This window comes from Myodes glareolus, chromosome 3, assembly GCF_982192425.1.
Source record: "Myodes glareolus chromosome 3, mMyoGla1.1, whole genome shotgun sequence".
Classification (NCBI taxonomy): Eukaryota; Metazoa; Chordata; class Mammalia; order Rodentia; family Cricetidae; genus Myodes; species Myodes glareolus.
The window spans coordinates 26,219,679-26,238,203 of record NC_142028.1 but is presented as its reverse complement, the minus strand read 5'-3'; the positions used below and the strand labels follow the sequence as shown (position 1 = coordinate 26,238,203).

At 49.6% G+C, this 18,525-nt stretch overlaps 1 protein-coding gene and 1 long non-coding RNA gene across 3 annotated transcripts in view; one reads left to right on the top strand and one right to left on the bottom strand.

Annotated features, from left to right (window-relative positions):
- The window catches only part of Ntf3 (neurotrophin 3), a 66,329-nt gene extending 51,727 nt beyond the window's left edge, over positions 1 to 14,602 (bottom strand). The window contains exon 1 of one of the 2 annotated variants that reach the window (XM_048444096.3): positions 14,462 to 14,602. In XM_048444096.3, coding sequence (XP_048300053.2) covers positions 14,462 to 14,479 — 18 coding nt within the window. In that variant the 5' untranslated portion in view covers positions 14,480 to 14,602. Of the gene's footprint in view, positions 1 to 13,148; positions 13,297 to 14,461 lie in introns of those variants that run through there. The other variant, XM_048444097.3, reaches the window with a different exon arrangement.
- LOC125406939 (uncharacterized) lies at positions 13,883 to 18,018 on the top strand. Its single transcript, XR_015001012.2, has 5 exons — positions 13,883 to 14,009; positions 14,503 to 14,661; positions 15,278 to 15,350; positions 15,497 to 16,404; positions 16,773 to 18,018. It is a non-coding gene; the product is annotated as an uncharacterized LOC125406939 (long non-coding RNA).
- Positions 18,019 to 18,525: the final 507 nt, after the last annotated feature.

Below are 18,525 nucleotides of genomic sequence, written 5' to 3'. Positions count from 1 at the left end.
ATGTCCCAGAAGACCAGCAGAAACCAGAATAAGCAGCTGTCCAGACAAGAAAGCCAGCTTCATGGATACATAGGAAACGCTACTCCAAAAACTTGGACTCCAACAACAACATGAGAAGAGCCCTCAAGGAGGAATTTGAATACTTAATCATCTCAAAGACACAGGAGCACTGCGTATATACAAATGAGGCCATGGACATGTGAGAAGACCCAGCCCACTGTGGGTGGTGCCACTCCTGGGCAGGTGTCCTGGGTGCTTTAATAAAGCCAACTGAGAAAGCAATGAGGGGCAAGCCAGTAAGCAGCATCCTTCTTAGCCCCGGCTTCAGTTTCTGCCTCAAGTTCCTGCTTCAGCTTTCCTCAATGAAGGACTGTAAAGTGAAAGATAAAAGAAACCCGGTCCTCTCCAAATTAGTTTAGGTCATGATCTTTATCATAGCAGTAGGAAGCAAAGTGAGACAGCCACACACATGCAGAAAAGTGTCCCAGGTTAGACCATGACATGTATTTGCAATCTGAAGCTTGAAAGGCTCTTTCCTGGGTGTGATCTCATCTGAAACTCCACTTTATGTGGCAGAGGTAGGGCTTATTTTATTATATCAATTTTTTTTCTCAAGATAAAACCGAGGCTCTAAGAGGTTGGGACTATTAGGAACAGCACAAACGGAAGAGCCTGGCTCCTCCTCTGTGGGGCTTAGGCTCATTCACCGTTAACTTAAGGCACAAACAGCCCAGAGGACTCTTGTGCTTAAATGTCATCCATTATGGAATTATGATTATGATGGAATCACCCAGAGGTGAATTATCAGAGAATCATTCTTATTGATTGTTACAGCCAGGCATTTTCTATTCCTCAATGCCACAGCCAACTTTCTTTTAGCTCATGGCCCCTGTCAACATGTCCTGTATTAGAACCTATAAAAAGAAAGTAAATCACCTAATGTTGAGAGTGACTGCTTCTACCCATCTCTCTACTGCTCCTGGGAACATCACACTCAGGGGCTGAAAGAAGGACAAAGGTCATTCTTGCAGGTGATTGTTTACATTTGGAGCCAGGAGAATGTTAGCATTCATAGCCGAGAACGTCTTTGGTATAGTCTGCACAACATACGGGAGAAATAGTCCTGGCTTCTCTTGATTCCACGGCCCTTTGTAGAACTTGTCTCTGTGATATGCAGTTTCCCCCTCCTTCAGAGCAAGTGTGTCCCAGCCCCTCCGCCCACCCTACAGGTCATGGTTGCATCACCATGTCTACTATCTTGAACAACCACCCATTTGGTTAGCACAACTCCTTCCACAGCGTGGCAACTTCCTAGGCTTCGTTTGGCCCACTCAGCAGTCCTGAGAATTCCAAGCCTGAGGCTCTTCAGAACACACTCAGCAGTGGGTGCCACACATTCTGCCCAGCACGCCTGATGGCACCCACAACAGTAGCTTTCACAGAGTTGTGAGAGAAAAGCCCGGGGATTGCAAATAGCTCCATATGGTTCGCTTCACAAATCGGGAATGTATGGGTGGAAACAAACTCTCCCAGGCTTTGTGTGTGAGCCTCTTTCCCTAAACCTCTGCTTCCCACGCCTCCCAAACTTCCAAGTAACAAGTGCTCCCTTCACAGGGGAGGTTGTGGTCAAGACGTGGGCTCAGGTGTGTCTCTTGGAAGGACCAGCCCAAGACTGATGCTTGCGTTGAGCCACTAGAGTCAGTAAAAGGCTAATTTCATCCATGGTTAAGGGCATCTGACTGCTTTTCCCAGGAAGACTTATTACAGGAAAGGTGACCATAACCTATTTGTAATACAAGCACATTATACAAACGGATTGCCCTGAGGGATGCTGGGAGAACTAATGAGACAAAAATGTCTACTCCACCAATAACGACCAATGAATGTTGGCTTGCTTTTTCTCTTCCCCCTTTTTCTATGTCACCATTCACTCTCAGTACTCCTTCTGGTAGATCAGAAAGGGTAGCCCTTTAGAATATGTTGGGAACCTTATTTCTTTTGATTTCTAAGGCAACTACTGGATGAGTAAGTAAGCAGAGGCCTCAGCCTGAACGAGCTTGACATTCTTGACAAAATGAATTCTGAAGTGTACCAAAAGCCCCAAGAGGTCAGATGCCTGACAAGGCTGCAGGGAAGGAGGGGGAAGGCGTGGATGCTGAGTTCTCTAAGACAGTGGCTCCTAATCTGCACTACACACTAGTCACCTGAGGATCTTTACATGCATACTCAGCTGGACTGAAGAGCATGCAGAGCAAGCACCGTCAGCGAGAGTTCACAAGGCCCGGAGTACAGGCAAGAACAGACTAGGCAGAATATGGGCAGTCCTTGCTGGGCAAAATCCTTGAAGATGACACTAGGTGTCCAAGATTCATCATTGGCTCTTGCTGGCTTCGCCAAGGGGAGTTCTAGTACTCCCACCTCCAAAGTTGCTGGGTGGTATGTCAGGTGTCCGAATGACCATCAGACATACTCATCTTACAGACAGTAAGCAAGGAGACCTTGCAAAGAACTTTCCATGTGAATGAAATCAAGTTAGGCTGAGAAAAGACACAAGGCAAACGAGTGGCCAGCCCCTGTTGGCTCCCTAGTCTCAGCACTCCATTTCCACTCAGCTGGCAACACCCTAACCATTTGTATCAGGCCCTGTTCAACCAGGCTAGCATCATCTCCCCAAAGGAAGAACTGGCAGAGGACTTGCAAGGAAGACTCCAGGTCAATCCATCTTGCCGTCCCCCACCCCCGTACTTCATTTGTTGGCTCACGCGTTCATTTATGGTTCTGACCACCCAGCCATTTGCCACTCTTCCTTTCATTGAATGCTATTTAATACAGCTGTCTTCCATACTGGTTCAAGTCCCAGCTTCCACATGGTGACTTACAACTATCTGTAACTCCAATTCCAGAAGGATCCAACACCCTCTTCTGTCCTCTGTGGGCACCATGTGCACACGATGCACTGACATATACACAGACAAAACACTCATACACATAAAAATTGATAGATTTTTAAACTTGGTTTTCCAATGGTCCCATGGTTGACTTTATTCCTGTCAAAGGTCCCCCTCAAAAATCAGAACATTTGTAATCTAGAGACATGACTCTGTAGCAGAACCGAAAGGGGATATAGACACTGACACGCACGGGGAAACCAAAAAGAAAATGTGAGAGGATTGTAATGAGGACTGAGACCTTGTCACTGGGAACCCGAACCCCCAAAATGAAGTGGATTTCCTAGACCCCGATAGACCATCCCCTCTATTCCTGCCCCACTGCCCTCCCTGCCCTCTGCCATATGCGCATGTTCGTATCTAAGGACAAGAACATGAAATAAACGCTTTGGAAATTTTCTTCGTTAAAATTTCCAGTTTTAACAATAAGGAAAAAAGCGCCTGGAAAATAAGACAAAGAATTATTGAAAAATCAGCTGCCACCCTACACACGAGCCAGGGTGGTACATGCCTCTAACTCCAGTGCCTGGGAGGCTGAGACAGATGGATCGCTATGAATTCAAGGCCAACCTCAGCTACAAAGTGAGTCCCTTGTCACTCTGTGCTAGAGAGAAGTCCTGTCTCACAGAAAAAGAAGATCAAATAAACAACAAGCCTAAAAGGGCCACCAGCAAAGTCTCGAACGCTTACTGGGGAAAGCGAATTCTAACATGAAGGACTCTCGGAACACGGCTGCAGTTTCTTTAAGAGAAGCTCAGATTCCGGCACTGGGCAGGTGGGATTTTGAAAGAGCAGTTTAGGAGGGTCAGAGGAAGGGACACGAGGGAGCGGCGGAGAAGTTCACTCCTGCTCTCTGAACAGTGCCCAGATTCCCCTGTGTGCAGCTGGCTCGGGAACTATCTCAGGACGGCACAGCTTTCAGGACCCTCTTTCCTAACACCGGAGTTACTAAGAGAAGGTGCAGCGCAGGCTGTCTGCACATTTTCCCCTTCAAGGACCTTCCTCTGAGCCCTAGAGCCACTACAGTCTCTGCTGTCATCACCTTTTCAGATGGTGGTGCTTCATCCTACCGGCTAGCTCTCTGTACCCACAAGGATGCATCAAGGTCACTGATGGTGAGACCCGCCTTTCACCTGGTCCTCCTGCCGCAACCTAGCCCTAGGAACTCGGGAGATGCCAGGCGGCCCCCTTCAAATAACATGTCATTAAGCAGAGAAGAAAACCACCTAACATGTTATGTTCTTAGAAAGGCTTCCAAGTTCCGCAGAAACTGTTGAACAAGTATGTACTGTCTGTTTCTTCCTGGTCTCTGCAGCCATTAAAAATGAGTTGTGTGTATGTGGCAGGGGAGGACAAGCTGGCTGAGAAGGAGGGACTCGGAGGACAGAAGTGGACAGTAGATGGCAGTCTGGTCCTGTGTGAGAAGTGGCCGCAGAGATAATACATGGGGAGGGGGCAGGGGAAGCAACTCTTAGCAGAGCTTCCACCTCCTTCCCACTTCCTCCTCATGCTGCTGATATCAGCGAATGGGGACATTTCTCAGAGTCATCTTGGGAGCTAGTACATTCCCACAAGCACTGCCTCTTAAACTCTGCACAGTGCTCCCTAAACTATTGCCAGGAAGAACCAAGGGCTTTGAGTGAGCATCGCCACTCCCCTTAACCCCAGACTTGCACTAGAATTCAGAGGCAATACCATCCCTGCCACACAGAACCGAAGGCCAGCCTGCCCCCGAACTGAGAGGACTCCCTGTCTTGTTTACACTAAAAATCCATGGTCAGAGAGCCTGCCTTCTGGCTTCAATATTCACCTTGCTCTCTCTTGGAGCCCTGTTAGAGTGTGACTTGTTCCTACCCACTTCTAAACCTCTCATCCATCTCTGCATCTCCTCTAACATCTAGCACAGAGCCACCAACAGGACCTGTATTAAACCATCTTTACACATGCATTCAAATCTACCTTCAGAGTGTCTTAAGGGGAATTACTCCAATCCATGCACAACTCCCCAAAATCCAATTCCCCAAGATCAAGAGTCCAAATATGCAGAACGAGGTAGGTTAGGATAGGAGGGGAAAGATCCAAAGGAGAGCCAGAGTAACCTTTCCTGGCAAGTAAGCATTCAGCATTGATGTCCTACCCGTTGAGGCAGAGCAAAATGGAAACACAAGAGGACACAGTTTTGGACCCTTGGCGAGGCACATCACATTTCTGAGCCCAGTTCCTGTGTCATGTACTAGTGAGTTCACCCATGATTCCCTCGGAGGTTCATATATTCACTCAACACAGTTCCATGGCAGACATTAGTCTGGGTGTTGGTGAACACAAAGATGACAGGTCCTTCTTCAAGGAAGAAGACAGGGATGCAAATGCAGCCCAGGCTGTTAAGTGCAATAACATAAAGACTGGGAAGGGAGCCCCAGGCTCTGGGGGAGGCAGGGGTGCAGGGAAGTTTCTTAAGGAAAGTAATGGAGAAACAAACATGTATAAGATGATTTAAATATTGTTGGTGAAGATGGAGAGGTGAGCATCCAAAATACAACATAAACACACACACCCCACACGTTCTGTTGCCATCTCTAGTTTAAGAACAGAAGTATGTTCTGATCACTTCTATCCATTTTTCACCAGTCTATTTTCCATTACACAAAGACTATTTGAGGGTGTCCTTTTCTTGATCCATCCATTTATTTAGATTGTCCTTCTAGCCTTAAATCCCCACAATCTAATGAGAAGGCCGAAAAGAGTTTAGCAGTCGTCAAAGTTCTTAACTCTGCCATTTAATAGGCAACGGAAGCAAGACCCAGGGCGGAGTAAGAATGTCCAAGTGGCAACCAGTCTCTGGTACTGTCAGAGGCAGGACTGGCCTTGTGGAGCACAGTTTGGGATCATTCGGATTTGGCTTACCGAACTCAGCTACCCACAGACAATTTTATCCCACATAAACCTCTCCCCCATGCTCCCAGCTAGCAATCCAAGATCCGCCACAAATCTGGCAAGCTTGCTTCTTCAGCACTCTATAAACATTCACTCATCCATATGTTCAATAACTTATCTGGCATCACATAACTTAATTTCCTCCTCCACCCCCTCCACATTTCTGTACATAAGTACTCCAGGCCAGAGGGAGTACCTGGAAATCCCAGGCATGGACCATGGTGAGACAGAGGGAACTGCAGAGCCATGGAAAGTCGGAACAGTCACAACCTTCAGGCTCCTTTGGATCAGCCAGTGACTCCAGTTCCCTTCTTTTCCAGACCAGGAAACAGAGGATCAGGGAAGGAAAAGGTTCTGCTTAGGATTCACCACTAGTCTGAGTCAGTCCTAAGCCGGGACTGACTCTTCCGCATAACCTACTGAGTATCAGGATGGCCAAGCTACTTCTCAATGGTGGGGCACACCTGTTGGGAAATCAGGTGAGCTTTACAGCTATCTCTCCCTCTTGAACCCAGTGGAAGGACCTTATAAACCAGCAGGAACAGGTCTGCTAGACACAGGATGGAACTAATCCCAGACTGAGAACTTGAAATACATTCCTCAAGGGACAACGGGGAGCCAGAGGAGGAGGGAGGATATTTTTAAATGATGGAGGCTTAGGTCTAGAAACAGAAGGGAACAGTAAATTGTAGTAAGTTTCAAGTTCTTGGCAATCACTTAAAGAGAGAGAGAGAGGGAGACAATATCTCCTATGTAGAGAAGAAATGCATCATCCTAAATGTGAAAAGTTCAAAATAAAGTAAACACATGTATCAGGAGCATAAATATTGTAAAACAATTGAATGGGCATTTGGTGTTTTCTGCTGCACAGAAAATACCTTCAAGCAACACAACAAAGTCACCTCTCTATTGGCCTTGATGTGTGTGCACGTGTATGCTTGTGCGCATGTGTGCTTGTGTGTGTGTGTGTGTGTGTGTGTGTGTGTGTGTTAGCTGTAGTGGGGAGATAAGGGAAGGGGAGATCACTAGCATTCATTCAGTCACATCCTTCGAAGAGCATGGGAGTTACCTCCAAGAAGTCTTTTGTTTCCCTATTCTCGCAAGTACTTCTGCCCAGAGAGTGGAATGCAAAGGCAGATACCAGGGCTGGAGGACAGGATGGTCTGCTTTATTCTGTACAAAACACAGCTTGGGGACTCAGTCCTTCATAGCAACCCATATTCCCCAACCCACCAGCAAGAAAGTCTGCCTAGTCAAAACTCGAGTCTAAATGGTTGAGCTCTCTATCCTATCAAAGAAGGCCACCTTCCAAACTCTGAAGAAATGTCCTGCTCTCCATCTATGTTTAGGATCTGTGCAGTCCTCATCCTGGCTCTCAGGAATGCTGGGACCCACCACCTCTTACGGGCCTGTGGATCAAAACCAGATGGCCAGCTCCACTCTTTGAGAGTTTACAAGGAGGCAATTGTGGCTTAAATCAATACCTGTGTGCTGGAAGGGCAAACTCCCTTGTCAACAGTAAGGGAGGTGAATGGGGGGAGGCTGATGGGAGCTATGACAGATTTGACACACGCTTGCCAGCAGGTGGCTAGCAAACCTAAACATTTGTCTTGCACGTGACAAGGAAGCTTCTGGTGGAGCAGGCTATCCTGCAGGGTGACAAATGTCACAAAGGACTGTAGAACCAGCTCCTGGATGATGTCACAGAAGACCGAGAACACAGTCTGGCGGACATGACACCCACTGTTGGCTGCAGAAAGGAAAGAAAGTATACCCGCTTCTTGTTGTGCATCTATGAGCCCCCCACCCTTAGCTTCACATCGACTCAGTATCCCCAATTATACATGGGATTATCTGGGGATATTGAGGTTACTTCATGTAACATTTGCCATAATGCCTACCCCCCACTAACTACTCCAATACCATCATTATCTTAAAGATGGGCACTTATCTTTATTAGAAATGTTGACAATGAAAGGTATTTGACAAGAAACTTCTGAATGATCAGCACCAGGTCTATCAGAAAGTCAAACCCAGCTATTATCAGCTTCGTGCACTGCACACTGTACAGACCAAGGCAACATCTTGAGCATTCTTGAGAAAAAAATATCCTGGTAAATTCTTTGCATGCTTTTCTGCCTTTCCCCAAAGATAAAAACAGGAGCCCCTTAGAATATGCCAAGGCACGCTCCAAGTAAGGCATATTAGCAAAGATTAGATAGGACAGGATTAATGCCGAATTTTAGGATGGTGAAGCTGGAGTGGGGCTTTGAGATCTTCTAATTCAAGTCTTTCATTTATAGTCAGGGAAATAACAGCCCAAAGAGAATGTTCAGGGCCACATAGCAACAGCTAATTAGTGATGGAGCTCTGTTGAAGGCTTGGTCCCCACCTCCATGTCAGCAGGCCATCTGCCGCCTTGTGCTGCTTAAGAGCACCTTGTACCGAATGAAGTCTTCTGAGATCAGTCAGCTATTAAGTTCTTGGCTTCATTTGAAAATCACTTCCTCAAAAGTCTTCTTTGGTGATGCTGATAGGTAATGAGCAATCATAACAGACCACACCAAATTTTGCGTCAAAATCTGTTAACTACTCTGAGTCCAGAGGTCTGTCCTGTGAGGATGTTAGCATCCTAGAGACCTCAGTAGCTCCTAATCAAGATTGTCAGAGGAGCACTATAACAGATAAGCAAACAAACAAACAGCAGGTGCATTCTGACCTTATGAAAATACTACCTCTATCTAGCTCCAAGTATTTGTAGGTAAAATCAGAGTTGGCTTCATAGAAAACTATCAAAAACTCTTGAACTATCTACATAGTTTGAAAGTGAGAATTCAGAAGGCAAAGATATCCTTTCCTTCCTTCCTTCCTTCTTTCCGTCCGTCCTTCCTTCCTTCCTTCCTTTCTTTCCTGTCTTTTTTATCTTAGAAATCTTTCCAGGCAAGAATGAGGTAGTATTGGCACTGGCCTCACACTTCAAAGCTCAAACCCCATATGCAAGTGATCTGAAAGAAACCATCCTTATTTTCTCACCACGAGAAGCAATTTGATGACAATGGAATCTGAGCTAGTACCCACATACCTGCCCACCTATATTCATAAGCTCTACAAATGCTCTTGACTTACCAGGACAGCTCCTGTGTTCATGTGTATTCCGACACACACACACACACACACACACACACACACACACACACACACACGAGTGATCTCATCGCCACATGCTTGCCCAGGCATCAAGTGTATCCACTGGCCTTATCAACAACACCACATGGGCCACAGACTTTTCTCCAGTAAAAGACTTGGTTCTTTTCCAAGCAAGTCAGTCATATAGAACTCAATCCAACAGTCATTAGTTCAGTATCCCCAGTGTCAGAGACTGCCTGCCTGGTTGATGAGGAGAACAGCAGCTGCTGAGGTCTTGAAACAGCAACAGCGAGGTGGGTATAAAAGATCTGCTGCGTCTGTCCTAACCCCTTCTCTCACCTCCAGCCAGCACCTGGATGTGCAGCCCCTCCCCTTCAGGCGAGAGCCTTGGAGCTCAGGAAAAGGTCTGGAGGAGCTTGCAGCAGAAGCAGCCTGCTCAATTAGACATCTTGAATGGAAGGGAAGAGGCAAGGCCTGAGCATCTGATACATCTGGGAGCGCAATGGCAGGGATGGGAAATGTTATGTAATTAAACTCTGCTGGCCCGTCCTGCTTGGGGAATGCGAGACCCATCAGCAGTGACCTCTTCCAATCAACTTAATTGGCCCAATCTCGCCAAAAAAAGCAAAAGAATTGGTTTAGTGCCTCATGGAAATAGCTTAGCTCCTGACTATTTATGGCCACTGAACTCCAGGATGGGAACCTTGACTCCGAGCCAGGAGTTGACAGCGTGTGCTAACTTCTGGGAGGACTGGGATGTTTCAGGGCCTCTGGGCCTATATCCTCATCTCCGAGGAAAGTGACTGTGCCCAGCTCGCTGCACTGGGCATGTTACATTTCACAACTCCAGGCCCCCGGGGTTCTTCTCTCCAGGCAGGCTGGGGCCTGCCAAGGACTTATCATCTAGAAAAACACAGACCTTGACAATAACACAGGGCGGCTGGACTTTGCTTCCCTCTTACACAAACCGTGGCTATGCCAAAGACAATTACTATGCTCTGTGCTTTCAAAGTCACATTTGTTCTGTCACTGTGGCTTGCATAGCTGATGCTAAGATAAAATCTGTGTGAAAATTAATAACCGATTCCCCTGTTGCCTCGCTTCCTGAAAATTCAAAGACCTATCAGACTTCCAGAAATGAAAATCTAACTTCGGTTCCCTCCAGTTTATGGGAGGATGGATAAATAGTAAACTGAGGCAGCCATGGGCAGTGCTTTTTCCACAGTGGATAAGCAGTGGAGATGTGATTGCTAGCTAGATTTACGAGGCATCTTGCAGACAGAGAGAGAATAAGATTCCGTTTTACCAGTGACTGACAGATGTCTGCACCTGTGTCCAAGTAGATGGCCTCTCTGTACAGCGTTTTACAACCAGTCCCTTTGAGCTGTGCTGGCTAAAGAGGAATGAATGTCGCTTCTTCCCCAGTTCTCCTCAGCACAGGCCCTCTGCAGACAAATGTAGAAAGTCCTACACATCAGAAACTTGAGAGTTCAGCTCTTCCAAAGCGGCAGACTAAATGCAGACATTTCCAACTGGGAGTCTTCTACCTGGTCTGTCACTGTGCTCTCAGGGAACAGTGGGCACTAGCTCTGCCTAACGCCAGCTATTGCCCAGGGAAATGAACTTCTTTGAAACATGCAGGGAGAGTCTCAAAATAGCACAGCTTCAAGTTCATGAATCAAGACCGCCACTGGCCAAATACTGTCTTACCCGGATGTCTTCACATGATCAAAGGGGTTTTCCTGTCACCTGGCCCAGGTGGACAGCTGTGTGGACCCCTAATGTACATAACCTTCTTTCTGCTTAGTGCCAGGCACCTCACACCTCAGTGAACTCAAGAGGTTTCTCCTTGCTCTCACTCCCTGGAGCCCACAGCTCTTCCTTTAACCACGCCTTTCTTCACTTAAGACACCCAAGACCAGACCCTTCCCCAGGTTCACAGAATTCCTGCAAAAACACGTGTCATATTCCTTCACTGGGGCCGGAATATTAAATGCATTTCTCAACCCTGCTGGCTAGTTTTCTCATATCTGCTTTAGCCCCCAGCAAGCCCACAGACAAAAGCATTAGCACATACTTAGTGTAGCTTTAGACTCATAGTGCCGAAGCCTCAAGGATGAGCAAGCACTCACTGCTGACCCAGCCTGTCATTTGCATCCCTGTGCCTTTCCCCAGGTCCGTGTATCAAGATTCATTCTGGCACACTCCATCCTGAAATGGATCCGGACTCTCACTTTCTACCTGGAATGTTCCGCCTTCCAATTCCCAGCCTAGCTTGTACTCCAGGCAAGCAGAAGTATCACCCTCCAGCTCCCTTCCAGCCACAGAAGTATCCATCACCCTTTGCCTTTGTCGAACCCTTTTTGCAAAACCATAGATATATTTCAAGTCAGCTTCCCTTTGACTCCCCTGATCCACGAACAACTCTAGAAAAAAAAAAAAACCAAACCAAAAACCTCACCAGGCACCGCACTCCCTCTTCCTGGCAACACTGTAACAGTCAGCTGAGCGTGGAGAAGGAATTTTTCCAAGGCTGTGTGCCACGTCCCAGCACCCAACAACGAGCTGAGCATCCAGTAGGCATCCCATTAATTTTTAAATAAGAATCAACAGTAACTGGTGGTAGTGTGTCCTACCAACATCTACTGAGACGATATTAGACAATGTGCATGCTTGCCACTTGGCACACAAATGTATTCTTTACTGGGGAGTCTTGTGCACACAGCACTTGCTGTCACTGGACCCTGTGCCAACACACAAGAACTTCCCCCTTAAATGTGCAGCCTCCTTTAGGTCTTCTCCTGTCCCTTCAGCTGGAAGGCAGGCAAGGGGGAGAGGCTAAGACCATCCTTCCTTGTACTGCTCTCTGCAAGAATGCCAGGGCCCACACTTCATCTCCCACGTGCCCCGTGCCCTTCCAGTCGAATCCCAGACTGCACATGCTCATAAAGTTAGCACACTCCCCTCTCCTCAGCTCATCTTCCCTCCGCATCCCTTTGGTAATCTTCAGGCGGCCAGCTCCCACACATGGCCACCTTTCACACACCCAGCCCAGCCGCCCTCCCACGCCACACCCACCCCATGTGTCTGTGCAGGCACGCACGAGCCATCTGTCTTCGGCACACTGCACTTCTCCAGCTCCGACACCCTTCCCAGGCACAGATTTCTCATTAGCTACACCTATGTTCCCACAAGCCCTCGTCTCCTGCTATGCACACAGATGCCCATCACACAGGCTCCCCACCCCTCCAGGGCCAGCAGGGCTGGAGGAAGCTGGAGTCAGCTCCACCTCCTTCCCTACGCTACCACCCCCAAACCCCCCTCTCTTACAGAGACTTGAGAGGGCCCTCCCAGTTGTTCCCTGGCCACCCAAGGATCAGTCTCCCTCCTTGGGAAATCAGACCCGATTCATATAGATACAATTTTCCTAAGGCCATCTTCTACACCGTCCTCAGCAAAGCGCAATCCTACTTGCTCTCCCTGAGGAGAACGCCGGTAAACTTTCTTCTGTCCCTATATACAGCCGGCTACAGCAGCCTGCTGCCCCCGCCCCCACTCTCTCCCAACGCTACACTCGGGTCTGTTTAAGCCTAAGGCGGAGGTAGTTGGGGTTTATCGTCTGGATTCCTCCTCTCAAATTTCTTTGAGCAACACGTCAGGATCAGGGGAGGCTGAGTAAGCGGGCAAAGTTCAGCCTATTTAGAAAACAGAACCGATTTAAAGCTCCCCTGTACAACCCACCCTTCTGATACACTCTTTTCTCATCCTGACGTTTAGGACACTGTGCTTAGGTATTTCCTCGCTCGCTGGTTTGCAGTTGGAAAGGCAACCCTTTACTGAAAAGCAGGTTTGCCAGCACACTCCGTAACCCGCAGAATTTCCAACATCAGACTCAGCTAGTAACACACACCCTTACAGTCTCCCTTCCCCTCCCCCAGCAGGTCCCCGCCCCCAACCTCTTCACACTCATAAACAAGTCCCGGCTCAGGGGCTCCAGCTCCAAGCTTAGCAGCCTGCACTGGCTGGGACCGCGTCCTAGAGCAGCCTCCACTCTGACTCTCAACCTGCTACCCGCCGGTCGCAAGAGGTCGGGATCAATCTGGTGGGTGCTTCCCCCACCTGGAAAATGCGAGCCTCAATTCCAGTTCCCGCTTGCGACTTCTCTAATCAACTGCGTCCACACCGTTCGGTGCTGGGGTCCCAGTGGGGCGCATCTGAGCGGTGCGGAAGAACGCCAAAATTGCGCAAAGCAGTAGCGCCTCTTGGATGCACACCCACTCACGCCCGAAAGCGACAAGCAGAGCAATCCTCCCCGCACCCCACACCAGCCCCCCCATTCCGCACCTTCAGTTCCCAAGCGTGCCAAATTTCATTAGAAGTATCCACCAGTGTGCAGAGACCGGTGGCAATGGAAACAGTACGCTGTTGGTTCTTTTAACTCCTACCTAGCTTTGAGGGTCTCCGATGCTCTCTGCCTTCCTACACCACCTCTGGATAGTGGGGAGGGGGTTTAGGGGGTGCTAAAACGGGCTCCGAGAAACTGCTACCAAATCTCTACCGATGGCCCCGCCCCGGTACCCACCGTTCCCTGGCCGGGTCCCAGACGGGCGGGTTGAGCGCTAGCTCCAACATCTGTGGGAAGACCCAGGGTGGGTAGCCGTTGGGTAGGCGCTCCCCAGAGTAGCCGGGGGCTGGGGACCTTCTCAGAGAAAAGACTTATGTGGGGTACTAGCGCAGGTACGCACTTCTGGGCGGGGAATTCCAACTCCCCCAACCTGAGAAGTGACTGTGGGGGTTCTGGGCTTTACGTCCCCTCCCCCAGCCCACGCCCTGCCTGGCTGTGTAGAGGAGCAGTCGAACAGTGCCCGGTGGCCAGCGGGGTGCAGGGCGAATGCCGGGATTCCGGCCTCTTCCTAGCCTCGGTTTTGCCTCCTATCCCCTTTTGTTAGACTATGCGCGGGAGCCTTCTGGGAGAACTAGGTAGGAGGGTTGGAGGTGTGTACGCCTGAGGTGGAAGGGCAGGGGGTGCAGAATCTCCTTCCTGCCTTTTCGTGGTCCCCATTTTTCCTCTCCTCCACTTCCCTCCCTTTCCAATGCAGGTTTCTTAAACCTGATCACTTTCCCAGACTGAGGGCGGTTTCTTGGGCAGCCAGGGGACTAGAGGGAGGAGGAGGTGGGGAGCCGTATCCGCACGCGCGTGTGCATGCATGTGGAAGGGGGGTGGTGGCGATTGCGCCTAGGCCTGGGCAGATCCCACCGCAAACTTTGAAGAAGGCACAAGAACCGGAAAGTTAAGAGCTTGTTACACGATGGGGGTGGGGCTGGGTGCAGAGTTGCCCCCCACCACGGGGATCTTCAGGAAAATCTCCCCCACACGCGATCCCCAACCCCCTTCCTGCTGCCCACCCAGCGTGCCCGCCACATCCCCTTACCGTGGCAGAAGTAACCATGGCATCCGTGTGACTATTTCCAGGGACGTCGACATGAAGAGAAAGGTGGACTCGAGTTTGGTCATTCAGTCTCGCCCACCCCTGCCACAGCCACTACCCAGCGGTGGGAAAAACGAGAGAGGAAGAAAGAGGGAAGAAAGTTGCGCCGGGCTCTCTCGCGGGGCGGTGCGCGGAGCTGCTGGGTAAGGAGGGGAGCCTTCAACTCTGAGTCCCGTGAACATAATCTGCGTGGTTATAACCAGCCAACCCGGCCAGATGGCTCCGCGCTCAGCGCCTTAACCCCTTCAGCGCCGAGCCCGAGCCCCCGAGCCCCGCCCGCAGTGATTCGCAGGCCCGCGCCCAGCACTTTGGAGTTTGCTCTTGAGACCAACTGGGAGACCGGGTCAATTCTTCTAGTCCCCTTTGAAAGAAAACAAACGAACGAACGAACAAACAAACAAACGCTTCTAAAATAGCCTATTCTTCAGTACCTCCTATATTTGATTTCCCTTTTAGTCATGGGGAGGAGTCGTAGAAAACATTCAATTTATCATTATATTTTACACATTAATATCTTCGAACTGTCTTATTCTTGAATTTTTTCTTTTTGATCTTTTTTCTTTTAAGATTCTTTCTTTCCTTTTTTTCTCTCTCTCTCGTTTTTCTTTTATTGAGGCAGAAGGCCTTCCTTGCCCCTTGGTTCAGGAAAGCTTGGTTCTCAACCTTAAACTCTGCCTCCAAACCTCAGACCTTTCTAGCTTTGGATCTCTCACCACCGCCTCAGGAGCTCGTCCAAGAACAATTGCTCTCCCTCAACAGAACTCTGCTGTCCGCGCGACCAGTTCCCAAGGCGCAGTGCATGCCGCCGTCTTAGGGAGGTTAATTCACCGAGGTAACGTGGGGGTGGGGGTCCTGAACAACCAAGGGAGGGGTTGGCTTGCGCTGCGCGGCGCGTGCGTGAAAGAAATCTAGAGGCACGAGGCCAAGCCCCGCATTTTACTCAGTCTCCAACTTCTCTACCCCTTCCTTCCAAAGTAGAACCTGGCCGTGGAGTTGAGCACTCGCTCAGGACACACCGCTCTGCACAAACACAGCTCGACCAGAAGAAAAGGCAAGCAACACACCTCTTCCCGTCTCCCCGAAAGTAGCGACGCTCTCTTCTACAACCGCTAGATTCATTCGAGAAAAGATCGCAGGCAGAGGTTTTATTTGAAGATAATTTTAGCTATCCATTAGAACCCACTTGTTCCAAGCTGGTTCTCTCAGAATTTATAGCGGTCAGCATCAAGACTTTGCTCTATCGCTGTCCAAGAGAAAGGGGGGGGGGGGATCCTAGTGGTAAGGAGAAACGGAGAGTAGAGTATTGCTCCTTCACTCCTTCCCTGGTTCTTGCAAGGTGGAATGCAAAGTCCAAGCGCCCTCCTCACCCTACCCGCCCCCACCCCCTACCGCAGCCCGCTCTTGTCAGGACATTTGACTCACAGGCACTAAAAGAGGCGATTTAATAGTTCCCCTCTTCCTTGCCTTCCATTAAAGTGTCTGATAAGCAACCCGCAGTGTAGTTCAGCAAGGTTCCAGGTTCAAAACCTGAAAATTCCTTGGAGTTGTGTGCCTTTGGTCCACACCCAGGAGCGCCAGAATTGCACCCACCAGCTGAGGCCGAGAGAAGCTGCAGGGCGAAGGGAGGCCAGAAAGGATGGAGAGTCTGGGGGGCTGCATACTAGATAGATTGTACCTGCCTCATCATTATCCTGGCTGACGGGGGCTGCCACATCGAAAATGGCCTGCAGCACCCACAGAGGCCCAAGGACGTCACCTCCAACGGTCCCAGAGAAGGGCTGAGTCCTCCTTCAAAGGTTCCCCTCCTGCCAAAATATCTCCTTCTTCCTCCGGATCCGATCGGGCGGCCGAGTTTCCCCCTCACCCTGCCACACAGCACTTTGAAGGTTTGGCTTGGGCGTGCTCTGTGGGGTTCTGGTTTTCTCGCGGTCCTCTGGCCCGCCCCTGCCCTCCCCCACTTCCCGCACTCCCCCCCCCCCCGTCCCCTCCCCCGCCTCTCCCTTCAATCTCTCTGCCGGCCGAGTTCTAGGGGCTCATTTCTCAAGCTCCTGCCCGGGGCTCAAAAGACTGCAACCAAAGGGGTACTTGACTGCCGGGCAGGGAGGAACGGGTTAAATACACGTGTGGGCTGCTCCGCCGGCTGCTCCCTGGTCACTGGCGGTCTGGAGGGAGGAGGGGTCTAAGAGGGGCAAGCTTAAATATGAACAGGCAAAAGAAAAGGCTTCAGAGTTCAAGACTCCGATTTGTTCTGCAGATGCGGTGCACTGGCTGGCTGCCTCCGTTTGCCAGACCCGGGCGACGGCAGGAAGAGAGCATTGTTTCCAACTCAAGGGTGCAGGAGGGTCTGTCTCCGCCTGCAATCAACAGGCCTTGTAATATGAGAGGTGACACCTTAATCTTGCCAAATATGTGCTGTGTCTGGGGTGGGGGGCAGGGAGAGAACCAGGCAAGAGCAGGGGGCCGAAGATGCACTTTCCTCAGAGAACTGACCCACACCCCTCAACTCCCACCCTGGTAGAGAAGGGTCCTCCTTTTCTTTTTGCAAGACCTACTTGAGGATTTTCTTCCTCCAGAACGCAGTCAAACTTCTCCTTCCTTGTTTCTTTCCACAGAAGAACTAAAGGTTCTCCCTTCCCTTAGTAGGTGCAAAGGCATCTTGAACTTCAGAGGAGCTCAGAGGCTGCTAGGCAGAAAAGAGGCAGAAAGGTTCACTTGTTTACAGGCAGGATAAAAGCCCGTCAGAGTCATGGTGACTTCTGGGCAAACCCAAGTTTCTAAATAGAGAGTGAAGTGTTTATCGAAAGGCCAGCGCTAAGAGTCCTGAGGGTAACGAGAGTTAAGAGAAGACCCCAGGAAGCAATGGAGTCCTTAGACAGCTGGGTCTTTGCTAGCTAGGTAGAGGCCTCTCTAAGCAGAGTCCCTGGTTTTGGCCACCGATCTGATGACAGCACCTTTGGGTCAATGGACTTGCTCTTTCTCCCAGTTGCATCTGCAGCTCCGATTCCCGAAAGCAGTTTGTGAGAGCAGGGGCCAGGTCCAGTTTCGAAAACCCCCTTTAAACTCTCTCCCAAGGCGAATTCCTAGAGCTTGCCTTTGGTCTACCCTTATCTTTTGTAATAGCGCCACAGTGTGGTTGAAACGCAAAACAGAAATAAAATGGAAAGGTGGAAATGAGTCTGGGCTGACTTGGAAGACTGCATTTTTCTCCTGTTTCGGCTCCTGTATGCCTCTCTGGGGGTGGAAGAGGTCCCTCGTGCAGCATGGTCACGGTTAATTCACAGTGAAATATTGACCCAGGAAATGGAAATATTGGACATAATGGTCCTGTTTGACTATGCATTACAGAGATAAGCTTCATTATGCAGCTGGCCTTAGCTCGCATAGCTAGCATTCATTCAAAGCCGCCTTTCACTGGCCTTTGTATAAATAACATACCTTAGCTGACCCTAGGCTATCTGCAAGTGGCCTGTATTGCTGGAGGGTCCTAAGGCTGACTGACTGCAACTCCTGTGCTTGCTTTTGGCCCCAGTTGTGCCACCCCCCCCCCCCCGTGCCCTCCTCATCCAGACAGCTATTCCAGATGATGGAGTCAGAAAGTCTACAGTTCTAAAATGAAGTGAGTGCAAAAGGCATTTGCATTAGAAATGGGAACTTAGGATCAGGGGACTTTGATGCATGACCTTATCTTAGCTCTCCATGCAATAGGCCATACACTTAACACCTTTGTTAAGCGGTAAGCACTCAGGCTAACTTGCCAGTTAGCAGCTCTTCCCAGATGCCCTGAAGCATTTAGGAGACATGATTCCCAGGGATTCCCCACACTGGCAGTGAGATCAGTTGTCCCTGGAAGCTGGGTAGTGTGTCCATGCTTATTCAGTGAGTATAGCTCACTCTAAGTTGTCTTCCAAGCCCATCTTGACTTCAAGGACCGGCCTCAATCTAATGGAGATATTACAGATGATGCTCTAACATCTTCTCACAAGCAAACAAAAGGTCCCACTAAGAGA